Here is a 13,675-nt window from a genome sequence, read left to right as displayed (position 1 = left end):
TTCCAAACAAGTCTCTGAATTTGTTGGTAGACGCTTCTTTCTAAATAAATACTACAGTTTTCATAAACCTTAAAGATACTATTATAAACATTCAAGAAGGGAGGTAGTCCTTAGATTTAACATTATAAGAACTGCCTTTTCACATGTCTTTTCTAAAACTTTTGTAATGCTTTTTCAAGGGGAAAAAACGCATGCTGTAAAGCATTAATGCTGTTGAGAGTATCTTAAGATGTATTTCAAGTAAATAATGCATCTGAAGTTATGTGGAACATAGGCTCTGTCCGTAATCTGAGAAATTCATGTTACTAGTTTTTCACTTAATTGCAGAAAGGAGATACTCCACTTCATATTGCCATTCGTGGAAGAAGCCGTAAACTTGCAGAATTACTCTTAAGAAATCCAAAAGATGGTAGATTGCTTTATAGACCCAACAAAACAGGAGAAACACCTTACAATATTGACTGTAGCCACCAGAAGAGTATTTTAACACAGATATTTGGAGCCAGTAAGTCTAAGTATTCATTGTATGTTTTTAATCGCTTGTATATTGAGAATCCAATTTATTCAATTCTATATTGAAAAGTGGTATACGCTTTAATTTTTTAATGTTGCAGCTAATGGGAGAGCTTTAAAAAAAACAGTTGGTAAAAAAATCATTCTAAAAGCTTAACAAAGGTCAAATGTACCTTTTATTTTTTGACTCTTGACATTGAATACTGTGTGACTTCTGTTGATCACTGTTTTTACATCTGTCTTGCTTGTGTTGGAATTATTTTCTTTGACTTGCTGTGATTTGGCATTTTGTTTGAGTCTTTTATGGTGAGCTCTAATGGGTTTGAAAATTATATAACATTTATGTGGATGACTTAAAATTCCTTTGAACAATATTACACCAATAATAACAGCTATTATATAGGAGGAGTAAATATCCAAATATAGGTGAACCTGTCATGATATTATATATGCATATTGTGATATTGAAGAGACTTCTTAAAGCCAAGTTTTGAAATGTGGTATTCGTGTTACAGGGCACTTGTCTCCCACGGAGTCTGACGGTGACATGCTGGGTTACGATCTGTACAGCAGTGCTTTGGCTGATATTCTGAGTGAACCAACCATGCAGCCACCTATCTGTGTAGGCTTATATGCACAATGGGGAAGTGGAAAATCTTTCCTGCTCAAGAAACTGGAAGGTAAAAGCTGATTTAGCCTTTTCTGTAGGTTCAAATATATCTATGAAAAGCTTCACATGGGATTTACTAGTTTTTCCGACAGCCATTGGTCCATGTGATGTTGTATTCGGCCTCTGTTTCTGTAATGAAAGTATTTAAATTTTAGTGAGGTCACTTCATCCATAGGTTGCTTTGTTCATTTATACAGTGTCAAGACAGTCTGTAAGTGTTGCTGTCTGTTGTCCTGTGGGTTTCCTGCAACAGTGAATCTATCCTTTGGGTACCCCTGAAAGTATGGCTGCTGAAATATGCCTTGCTGGCGTTGCTTGTGTGTCAAATCAGGTTCAGACCTCTTTTGTTGCAGTATTTATTTCTTGTGGCTCCTGTGTGTCCTTTTCTTTTTTTGAAGTTTATGAACAGATTCCAGGCTATTAATATTTTTTCCTCTGTAAGTATTTTCTCTGCATCTAGTTTTCTTCCCCTTTCTCTTTATTTACCCTGAACTTTTTGAAATGACAGAGGAAGACAAATGCAGTATATGAAGAGAGTCAATATTTTTCACAGTGGAAATAAGCATCTTATTTACAGTTTTAGCTGCTTCTGACAAAGAATGTTTTTCTGAGGTGTTTCAGTATAATTCAAAATACTTTTACCAGTCCTGATGTTTATTACTTTCTGTGATTTCTATGTTTTTAAAGGCTTCTATATTCATTAAAAAGGGGTGTCTGCATGAATTTTGTTCACCTCATGCACCATGTCATAAACAAAAAGCAGTGTGCATCTTAGTGTTTATTGTTGATGAGATCTTACATTTTTAAAATGCTTTTCCAGTTTTTTTCCTCTAGTTCCTCACTCATCTTTTTATTCTGGATTTTGGGTTTTAATGGATCTATTGAATAAATAGATTGAATTTGGATTATATATTACCAAATAAATATATAAACTATTTGAGGAATGTGGTCCAGATTTCCATGATTGAAGGTTTTGGGGGTTGGTTGGTTGGTGTGTAGGTTTGTTGTTTTGGGTATTTTTGTGTGTGGGTTTGGGGTTTCTTTTTTGACAAATATGGTGGATTTATTTTTCTTGGTGTCATAAAATATGTTTTAAACTTTTGAAAGAGGATAGGAAATGGCATGGCTTTTAATATGCTTTTAAAAGTAGAAAATCTGCAGCAAACAATGCAAGTATTATGTATCTAAATGGTTTCATTCATTGCATGGATGAAAACAGGGTTTTGTACTTATGTGTGAAGAAGAATTCGAGCATCGTCCTTTTTCTCTTGGATCAACAATGGGGGAGAAGTTATACAGTAGTGAAAAACATGTTTCTTTTCAAAGATGATAATTATCAAATATCCTTTTTGCTTTCTGTTCCAGAATGATTTAACATGTTAACTGGTCTCTTGTCTTTTTGTTTTAGATGAAATGAAGACTTTTGCAGGACAGCAGATTGAACCTCTGTTTCAGTTCTCCTGGCTTATTGTACTCCTCACGCTTTTGCTGTGCGGAGCTTTGGGTTTATTGCTTGCTTTCACAGTGGATGCAAAGCTTGGAATAGCGGTATCACTCAGTTTATTAGCAGTTCTCTACATTTTCTTTAGTAAGTCTTATTTTATATGAAGTTTGTGAAGGTTTCTAACTATATTTAGAATTCAGTATTATAGACAAACTTTGTGATTCGGAAAAAATACTAAATGTTTTCATGGAAAACAGGAGTCCTTTGGACCATTCCCTTGTGTTTTGCATGTAATTTGTGAGAGGACATTCTTGAAAACAAAGACTTTTGTATATTAACTTCATTACGTTACTCTTTTACATTACTTTTTTTAGCCTTAACTGTTAAAAATTCATTCATCTCCTTTTATGCTACTCCATGTCTTATCTGTTCAAACTTCATGGTTTTTTTTTCATGTGTGAACGTTGGCTAAAAGACAGCCATAACATCTTTTTCAATTTTTAATTTTTTAGCTCTAATTTACTTTGGTGGCCGAAGAGAAGGTGAGAGCTGGAACTGGGCCTGGGTGCTAAGTACAAGGTTGGCAAGACATATTGGATATTTAGAGTTGCTTCTCAAACTCATGTTTGTGAACCCACCAGAATTACCAGAGCAAACCACTAAAGCTTTACCTGTCAGGTTAGTTATTCCATTTATTTACTCTTGAATTAATAATTCAAGTTCACTCGGATACTTTTCAAGCTGTGTATATTAATGTGCATGCTTATCTTCCTATGAAAAGCTCTTGAGATTCCCATTTGAAAAACAGTAGCCCTAGCAGATCATGTAGTTAAATTTTTCAGTGTGAAGAAGATAGTAGTGTTTTCAAGAAAAACTCTGCCAAAGTCAGTGAAGGTTACTGCATTTAGTATTGGGAATTGTGACTATCATGCTAATGAAAATTTGTAACAGACAAAATAAGAATTTAGTTTTCTGGTATAGCTTACTTTGTATTACATTTAGCGCTTGTTTCACTAATTATGTCTGTTAAGGTCTTTTTTTTTCTCCTTTGTTTTTTTTTTTTTTTTGCTTCCTGTAACTAGAGCATCAGACTGCTCAAAGCTTCTAGTTTACCTGAAGGCAAGAAATTTTATGCTATGTGTTTTATAGTTTTGTTTACTCCTATTGTTTAGAGACTTGTCATTTAGCCTCATGGTGCTTTTGTGATCTTGTTCTTCTGTATTATTTTTAATCCTCCATAAATATTTGAAAATAGCTCAGAATGTAATTTGAAAAATACTTGTCAATATTATGTTTTGGCATCATAAAGATATTTATATGTTATTACTGCAGTCTGAGGTGCCATTAGTGGTCTGATCATTTTTATCTTAAGAAATCAAGTTTTAGAATAGGAAGTGGTGCAAAGAAGAGGTTGATAATAGGAGAAGAAATAAAGAAATAAATACTTAAATTCCATGTAGAGTTTAAAAATAAGGATTTGGTGTTTTACGTTTTGTGCCACTGAAAAAACTTTTAGCTGCAGAGGTGGAGGAAGGGTTCTGGTTTGATTGCCAGAGAATATTTAAGGCTTTTGAAAGTACGCAAAATACCTGTCTGTCTTCTCTTTCAGATTTTTATTTACGGACTACAATAGATTGTCCAGCGTAGGTGGAGAAACTTCATTGGCTGAGATGATCGCTACCCTCTCTGATGCCTGTGAAAGGGAATTTGGTTTCTTAGCAACAAGGCTATTTCGAGTTTTCAAGACAGAAGATACACAAGGTTTTTATTACCTGAATGACATTTCCGATTATTCCATTTCAATGCACCATTATCAGGGGTTCTGTTTTTCACATTATAAGCTTTTATTAGAAACTGTTGTAGCCATGTGGAAATTCATACAGAAGGGCAAAGTCTTTGTATTGTTTTGGAGAGAATAATGCCCTGTTTTCTTTGCTCATCTTGATTTCATTAATATCATAAATGAATATCTTCTGTCAAGTATAGTTTTCAGGAGTGTCAATGGACAGGTATATTTATATTACACCCTTTTAGATGCAGCATGGTGTTTTTCCATAGCAATAAAGTCATTGTGTCCAAGTAAGATAAAGTGAAAAGCATACTTTTGTGTATTGCTAAGAGAAGTTTCTGCTTAGTTTATTAGGCTTTAATTCAGAGCTTTTATGAGTGACCACTAGTTATTCTTGGAAATAATACGTGTATAGAACATGTTGGTCCAAAGCCATAAATTGTTGTGGTTAGTGCTGGTAAGATGGGGTCCAATTTTCCTGCTTGATCCAAATGGAACAAACTTCTTTCTTCTGCCCAATATACACATTTCTGACAAAAATATGCAGAACAGAATATGATATTGTGAAGAAACGGAGTTCTTGAGGGTAACTTTCTATTCATAGAAGTCTTATTTTTACTTCAAGTTCAGTTTCAGTCAGTTACTTCTCATTTCATTTTGACCTTGACCACAAATTGAGGAATCTGTTAGATGATGTCTCTTCCCACAAAGGGAAATGTTTAGACCCTCCTGTCTTGCAGAGGGTGGAAAAAAACCCATGCTATGTGCTGAACATAACTTCCTCTTCATTGTTCTTCCTTGCTTTCATAAGGAATGTGAATTTGATATGTGGAGTTTTTCACCCTTAATAACATATTAGACATTCTGCAGTTCTACTCTTCAACCTCAGTGAAACAGCTTTCATGATGCTGTAATTTCTCGGGAAATTGACTTGAGAACGGCAGTGTAGTGATGGCTTCATGTGATAGTTTGCAGTAATCATCTTTTCCCTTTCATTTGTAGTCTTACAGTACTCTTGTATTCCTTGGTTCTGTTGCCTTCCTGCGCTCTTCCTAATTATCTATTTGATTTTTTTATTTATTTAATCTATTTGATGATCTTGCACATCATTTTGTCTCCAGGTGTTTGTAGGTATAGGGTCACAGGTCTCTTGTCTCTAGATATTCATAGAAATTCCATATAGGTTTCTCTTTAGTCTCTTGTATCTTTTATTTTTGTTAACGGCTGTAATGAGACTTGCAGATGAGCCTATTAAATTGCATTTCATTGTTGATGATTCCTAAATGTGTCTAATCTAGTTCTTTCTGGGTAGAGAGGAAGCTTACATCCCTACTTGAAAACGTCTAGAACTGAATGTAATTATAACTGAACTGTTATTCTTCTCTTCTTGCCCCTCGCTGCTGTCATTATGCATCTCTGTTGCTTAGAATTGTGATGCAGGACAATCTGTCACATGTCAGTAATGTAAAAGAGCTTTCCAGCTCATACCTTGGTCTAGAATATCATACATGGACCGTGTATAGACTTTGGATATCCTTTCCACATGGCATATTTAAAATTTGATTTTTCCATTCGAGTTCAAATACTGATTTTAGCTGTCATCATTTTGCGTCAGATTATTGCTATGTTCTACGCTTTGTTATCAACAAATGCGTACAGAAGATGCGAGTCTTCTAAACGTGTACAGGTCCTAAAGGCAAAGGCTGCTACTTTGGGAAAAAAAGCTGTTTCTTTGATCACTGCTTTAGCCGTGCTAGCCTCCAACTGCAGTTTTTCTTTGTCTCTTCCTTATCAATCCAACTGAGTTCAGGAGGTCTATATTCTCTTCTGAGGCCCTTGTGATCTGTCCAGACCTTACATACTGTAGCCCTCCCTTGTTTATGTTTTAGCATGCAAGAAAGGATAGTCTCAGGATGTAGCTTGCAATTGTGATTTAGTTCTCCAATGGCACTGTTACTATTAGATTATGTAAATATAATGTTTCTCTCTAAAAGCGAGTAGTTACCATACTGTTTTCCTAGGATTTACTTGCATAAATACACTTTACTGAGAAATGTCACAAAAGGAATGGTACCACTGATCGGAAGTCTATTTAATGAAGATCATTTCCATCCAGTGTGGATTTATTGAAACCATGGAAATAAACTGAAGATTAAAGAAATACCTCCACTTCATAATTTGCAAGAATTTTGGCAAATTCAGATTATTTTTTCACATATTTGTGACTGGATGGTAACACTGCAGTAACCTTTTTGGAAGTTAGTGTTTTGTGAGAAATATGCAAGTTAATAGATTTTGTACTTGCCTGTAGTTACATTTTACATTAATGTTAACAACAAATACTTGTTTCCTAGGTAAAAAGAAATGGAAGAAAACTTGCTGTCTCCCATCCTTTGTGATTTTCCTGTTCATATTGTCTTGTGTTGTTTCTGCGATTGCCCTGCTGGCAATTTTTAATGTAGAACCAGCCAACATGACAGTGAATGTTATACTTATATCAGTTACCTGTGTTGTTGGTTTGGCCTTTATCTTGAATTGTCGCACATGGTGGCAAGTGATGGATTCAGTTTTGAATTCTCAAAGAAAACGGCTTCACAATGCTGCCTCCAAGCTTCACAAGTTGAAAAGCGAGGGGTTCATGAAGGTAAGCATTTATATGAATTGGCCATTAAAAGAATTGAAACAAAGCCCCAAACCTGTAACCTTCTTAAGTTGGGACACCATTTATTTAATCAGGCCAAGTCCGCACATTACAATGAGCCTTGGTGAGTGTTTACTGAAGAGAACGCTTCTGTTCCACTGGTATTATGCTTAGTGCATGAGATCTGTCTGCTGAGCAGGAATGTTAAATTTGGATTAAGTTTTTGGTTCCTAAATTTATTTTTGCTGGGAGTAAGGGGAAGGAAAACAATTGTCCTTAAATGATCAGTATTCAGTAAAAGCTTACTTTAGATCATAAGGTTGGAAATAATAACAACAACTTTTAAGGTATTCTAAAGGTGAAAAACCAAGCCTAACTTTGGCTGTCTGCAAGACGTTTACTAAGAAAGAAATGATAGCACTGAAAGAACGTTCCAAAGCAGTTCATATATTTAATGAAAAATGATAGGAAATCTATTGTTTTGCTGCATTATATCTAAATTGGTAAAAAACATACCCATCAGGCTGTCATTGAATATCCTGTATGCTCCTATTTGAAAACAGACTTTAGCATCGTGATGCTACCTCCATAGATTACAGCTAATACGTTGTATAACAATATGTTGTACAAGTATTTTTGTGGCACAGAGACCTTACCTAGGTCCTGCTACTGTGTTTCCTGACAGTTTTGGTTTTGAGTGGTATTTATCTGGCATAACCTCAGCTGTTTAGGAGTTAAGTTCACCCTTTGCAATCAAGGAGAGAAGTGGGTATTTCCCTAGGGTTATTCATATGACTTATGTCATCTTAATGTGCACATTGAAGATTAATCTAATGATGAATAGGTCAGATTTTAATGTCTTCCTGTTACTTGCTGAAATCAGGTGAATTCCATCTTTGTTTCTATATTAAGGGTAATTGTTAAATGTGTAACTTAATGTTGAAAAACTTAATCTTCAGATTGCATATCCTGAATAGGAATGACTGAGCATTAGAGCAATAGCATAATTTGGCTGGAAGACAGATAGAAAATTTTAGTGTACATGTTATGCAAAGCAATTTTTGAGGATTATCTGAAATGGCAAATACTCTTGTTTACTCTTAAAATGTTAGTTTACAGTGCATAAGTATTACTTTATTTTTAAATAACATTGTAATGGAATTAAATGAGGATAGTTATGTTAAAGTGGAATATGTGGTTCTGCTGTACGTTTTTGTGCAAATAAATTAAAACTTTGGACATTTTAGGACTTTCACTTTGGGTATTCATAAGTGTTTTATTTTTGTAATCTTACTGAAGTATTTTTGGAGCAAGTAGAAATTTGCAAAGGAATTATATGCGTTTTTGTGAGTTTTAAGTATTACAAAGATGTCTCTTCCTTCTTTTCATTTCTGTAGGTTTTGAAATGTGAAGTAGAACTGATGGCCAAAATGGCAAAAACCATTGACAGCTTCACTCAGAACCAGACAAGGCTTGTTGTAATTATTGATGGATTGGATGCTTGTGAACAGGACAAAGTTTTACAGATGCTTGATACTGTGAGTTGGATCACTTTACAGTGATCTCTGGATGATCTCCTCAATAGATGAGCTCAGCTACATACAGTTTTTGTGTATTTTCTGTAGAAAGAAGGCCTGTATACAGAGTCTGTGTTAGTCTTTTAACGTTTGTGTACATCAGCATAACTGTAATACTAAGAGCAATGGGTTTTAAAAGTTGAAAATTAAATCCCAGTAGGACTGTACATGTTAATACTTGTGAAAAGTTTTGAAATAATCAAATGTAAATTACAGGAAATTAATACCCTGTTTAAACAAACTTCAGCGTTTGGAGAGTTTTTTGTACTTAGTTTTGAAGTACTTTAGATAAAAGATACTTCGATACTAAATATTTTGGGGGAGGTAGGACACTACTGCATGATACCTCCTTGGTGATGACTTCCACTGTAACTACTACTGCTGACTTGTCACCCTTGTTTCTAATTGTGGATCAGTTCCTAAGATTAGGTATCTTATATTGATGAAACTGACATCTTTATACATCTCTTGTCCTCTCAGGTTTATAACTCGAACAGAATTAATATTAAAAATTGAGTCAGTTGTTCAAATAATACAGTTACTCTTAATTATTAATTATTATTAACAAGGTGTACTGTCTGCTTTTTACAGGTGCGAGTCTTGTTTTCAAAAGGCCCATTTATTGCTATTTTTGCAAGTGACCCACACATTATTATAAAGGCTATTAACCAGAATCTCAACAGCGTTCTACGTGATTCAAACATAAATGGACATGATTACATGCGAAACATAGTCCATTTGCCTGTTTTTCTGAATAGCCGAGGGCTTAGCAATGCAAAAAAACTCATGGTAGCTTCAACAACCAATGGGGATATTCCTTATGGAGACAATGCAGGTAAGGTTATGCAGGAGGATGATATGAAAGTTACAAAACCAGTGTTCCAGAAATTGGGGGTTTTGAACAAACTGTTTAAATAATTGGCAGATCATGAGTTTTATTTTATATATCAGTCAAATGTATAAGTGGAGAAAATGCCTGCCGCTTGTTTTCTTTTCCGTAGGATTGCATGAAGAGGTTGACAGGAGAGTTTCTCAGAACAGCCTTGGAGACATGACCAAGCTTGGTAGCAAAACTGCCCTCAATAGGCGGGTGAGAAAGATTTTTAGTCTAAATGGAGATACTGGTAATACTTTTGTTCTTTTCTGTTCTGTTTTTGTCTTTCACATTTTTAATGACCTCAACTTGGAAAACTTATCAAACCATTCTTATGAAACTGGTAGAAATGATTGGGTCAGAGATCACCTGGGCAAACTGAATCCTTCCAAATCCATGGGCCCTGATGGGATGCACCCACAAGTGCTGAGGGAGCTGGCAGATTTTCTTGCTGAGCCACTCTCCATCATCTTTGAAAGGTCATGGAGGACAGGAGAGGTGCCTGCGGACTGGAGGAAAGCAAAAGTCACTCCAATCTTCAAAAAGGGCAAGAAGGAGGACCTGGGAAACTATAGATCAGTCAGCCTCACGTCCATCCCGAGAAAGGTGCTGGAGCAGTTCAACCTGGAGGTCGTCTCCAGGCATGTAGAGGAAAAGGAGATTATCAGAAATATTGAACATAGTTTCACCAAGGGGAGATCATGCTTGACCAACCTGATAGCCTTCTATGATGGTGTGACTGACTGGGTGGACAAAGGAGAGCAGTGGATGTTGTCTGCCTCGACTTCATAAGGCATTTGACACTGTCCCCCATAACAACCTCATAGACAAGCTAAGGAGGTGTGTGTTGGATGAGTGGACAGTGAGTTGGACAGAGAACTGGTTCAACAACAGAGCTCAGAGTGTCGTGATCAACGGAGCAGAGTCTGGATGGAGGCCCATAACTAGTGCTGCTCCCCAGGGGTCTGTGCTGGGTCCAGTCCTGTTCAATATATTCATCAGTGACCTGGATGATGGGATAGAGTGTAACCTCAGCCAGTTCGCTGATGATACCAAGCTGGGAGGACTGGCTGATACGCCACAAGGCGGTGCTGCCATTCAGCGAGGCCTGGACAGGCTGGAGAGCTGGGCTGAGGGGAACCTGATGAAATTCAACAAGAGCAACTGCAAGGTCCTGCACCTGGGGAGGAACAACCCCATGTACCGGTACAGGCTGGGGGCTGACCTGCTGGAAAGCGGCTCTGTTGAGAAGGACCTGGGAGTGCTGGTGGGCAGCAAGCTGACCATGAGCCAGCACTGTGCCCTTGTGGCCAAGAAGGCCAGTGGTATCCTGGGGTGCATTAAAAGGAATGTGGCCAGCAGGTCTCTGCCCTAGTGAGACCACATTTGGAGTACTGTGTCCAGTTTTGGGCCCCCCAGTTTAAGAAGGACATGGAACTGCTTGAGCATGTCCTGTGGAGAGCTACCAAGATGATCAGGGGACTGGAACATCTCCCTTATGAGGAAAGGCTGGGACACCTGGGTTTGTTCAGCCTGGAGAAGACTGAGGGGGGATTTCATCGATACCTATAAACATCTAAAGGGTGGGTGTCAAGGCAATGGGACTAGACTCTTTTTAGTAATGCCCAATGACAAGACAAGGGTCAATGGGCACAAGTGGGAACACAGGAAGTTCCACCTGAATACTTGAGAAAAAACTTCTTTCCTGTGAGGGTGCCAGAGCAGTGGCACAGGCTGCCCAGGAAGGTTGTGGGGTCTCCTTCCCTGGAGGCATTCAAAACCCCCCTGGACGCGTTCCTGTGCCCCCTGCTCTGGGTGTCCCTGCTCAAGTAGGGGGTTGCACAAGATGATCTTGAGAGGTCCCTTCCAACCCCTACCATTCTGTGATCTATGTGGGAAAAGTACATTCTTAAATCAGTAGACTCATACTCTGTCAAAGAAGAAAAAGTTTGCTCACAAACTGAGCAGACAGTTCTTTTCCACAAATACTTAAATTCAGCTCTTTGTGAATGCTGAGGTGATAGAGCACACTGGTGGTAGCCATGATCTATGTATGTATATTTTGGATTTTTGTGTATAAGCCCAGTATCACTTGATCACAGGATGTTTCAACAAGGGGCTGTAATTGAGCCAATCAAGGAATTCACAATATTACAGTACTGGACTTTCACTGCAACATGTCCACGACACTTTTTCTGCTTTCTGTTATCTTTATGTAAAATGAGAAAGTGATTGAATAAAAGGTATCTAGGAAGTAGTGAAAAGCAACACAGAGTCTGAGGATTCTGAGGTTTTTGAGGTGCCATAGGTAGAGGCTTAGGGAGTTTTGTAGCAGGTGAACCTGATGTTCACTTTAATCTTAATGTAATTAGTAAATGGATGGAAGTAACTTGGTGTAGACACAGCAGGAAATGATGGTGGCAATGCTGAAATCAGTAACCTTTTGACTAAATATTTCACCGTGTCACTCAACTCCTCAGAATTGGCATGGAAGTAAAATGTGTAGCTCTTACTAGTTCTAGGGTTATATGTTTAGCTGTTGCACAGCTAAATCAGAATTAAATTCTAGTAAATATTTTTATGGTATTTTATGTCAGCCTCACAGACACACAGAATTCACAAAGGTTCTAACAAGTGAAACCAAAGTATTTTTAAGTACATAAAAAGTTTTTGATACTAATCAGTATTCCTTGCTTTTTGTATCGTTATCAGGATACTTATCGAAGGCGCCAGATGCAGCGCACCATTACCCGACAAATGTCTTTTGATTTGACCAAACTGTTGGTTACAGAGGATTGGTTCAGTGATATCAGTCCTCAGACCATGAGAAGATTGCTGAATATTGTTTCAGTGACAGGTAAGTGTGGCATGTTTGTGTATGGTAAGGAGTATTGTGCTTTGCTTGCTGGTAGTTTCACTTGTGTAAACTAAATTAACAAGTTGGTCCATGTGTAGATTTTGAAAATCCTTCTGAAGCAAACTCTTCTAGAGCGCAAGCAATGATTGTAGACTATCCTGTGTAGAATTTAAAAAAATAAATTGTTTTTTGTTTCATTGACTACAGTTGGGAGGCAAATGATTCCCATTTTTGGGAAGTTTTATGTTTTGTAATATTGAAGTGTGGGAATAAATACACTTTTCAATTTTGTAATACTCTAATGTGAACAAAGCTCGTAGTGCTGGTATCTTGAAAGGTAAACTGCAAGGCAAAACTAGGTATGTTTCCTTTACATTTTTGCTGTGTGTATTTGGAGTCCTTTTTTCCTAAATGGTTGTCTGATGCTGATGAAAGTATTTTATGACCTGTTTTCTTCAACAAAACACAATCAAGACATTGGTATCTTTGAGGTTTAAAAACTGGAAACTGGAGAAGGACTTACAGAAGTCTAATAAAATCATGTTTCATGTAGTAAGTGAATGGGGATGATTATTTACTGTCTTCTGTATTACACACACTAAAAGGCACTGAATAGCCTTACAGCTGACTGGTTCAGAACAAGCAGAGTTACTTTTCACACTTCATATAGTTAAGTGCGTAACTCTGCAACAGTATCATATCACAGAATGATAGGGGTTGGAAGGGACCTCTAGAGATCGTCTTGTCCAACCAGGGACAGAGGTGAGGCTGACAATGGGTGTGGGAAGCTTACGTGGATTCAGAAACAGTTAAATATCTGAAAAGTAAAATTCATCAAGTGCTTAATAGAAAGCAAGCAATGAACCACAAATCACCGGGGACTGGAATAACAAAAGAGAATATTATTTTTCTCCAGGTTCTGAAACTTTCACATAAGCATTTGCAATTGTACAGTATGAGGCTTCTGGGAAGCTTAGATGTTTGCTCAGAATTGTCTTGATCTTTAACCAGAAAAAAATACCCTGGCAGAAGCTTGACCTTAATTTCACTATCCTTAACTCATTTTTGTGTTGATGTGAAAGCCAATACCAGCTTTTTCAAATGGATCAAACTTCATGTTTTCTCTGTTCCAGGCTTTGTATTCTGGATGTTTATGATTAGGATGTGCACCCTTGTAGAAAACTTCCATTATTCACCAGCTGCTAGTGAAACATTTTTTACTGTGAGGGTGACTGAGCGCTGGCATAGGCTGCCCAGGGAGGCTGTGGAGTCTCCACCCTTGGAGATATTCAGAAGCCATCTAGACACAG

The 13,675-nt window shown here is 37.2% G+C and overlaps 1 protein-coding gene across 4 annotated transcripts in view; it reads left to right on the top strand.

Moving 5' to 3' along the window:
- The window catches only part of KIDINS220 (kinase D interacting substrate 220), an 83,083-nt gene that overhangs the window by 28,100 nt on the left and 41,308 nt on the right, over positions 1-13,675 (top strand). For all 4 annotated transcript variants that reach the window (XM_064448005.1, XM_064448002.1, XM_064448004.1 and 1 more), the window contains 10 exons: positions 328-505; positions 1,029-1,193; positions 2,592-2,771; positions 3,140-3,305; positions 4,237-4,388; positions 6,771-7,060; positions 8,455-8,595; positions 9,226-9,469; positions 9,636-9,724; positions 12,221-12,365. In XM_064448005.1, coding sequence (XP_064304075.1) covers positions 328-505; positions 1,029-1,193; positions 2,592-2,771; positions 3,140-3,305; positions 4,237-4,388; positions 6,771-7,060; positions 8,455-8,595; positions 9,226-9,469; positions 9,636-9,724; positions 12,221-12,365 — 1,750 coding nt within the window. The remainder of the gene's footprint in view (positions 1-327; positions 506-1,028; positions 1,194-2,591; positions 2,772-3,139; positions 3,306-4,236; positions 4,389-6,770; positions 7,061-8,454; positions 8,596-9,225; positions 9,470-9,635; positions 9,725-12,220; positions 12,366-13,675) is intronic.

Source organism: Phalacrocorax carbo, chromosome 3, assembly GCF_963921805.1.
Source record: "Phalacrocorax carbo chromosome 3, bPhaCar2.1, whole genome shotgun sequence".
In the NCBI taxonomy this organism is placed as follows: Eukaryota; Metazoa; Chordata; class Aves; order Suliformes; family Phalacrocoracidae; genus Phalacrocorax; species Phalacrocorax carbo.
This window is presented reverse-complemented; position numbering and strand designations above follow the sequence as displayed.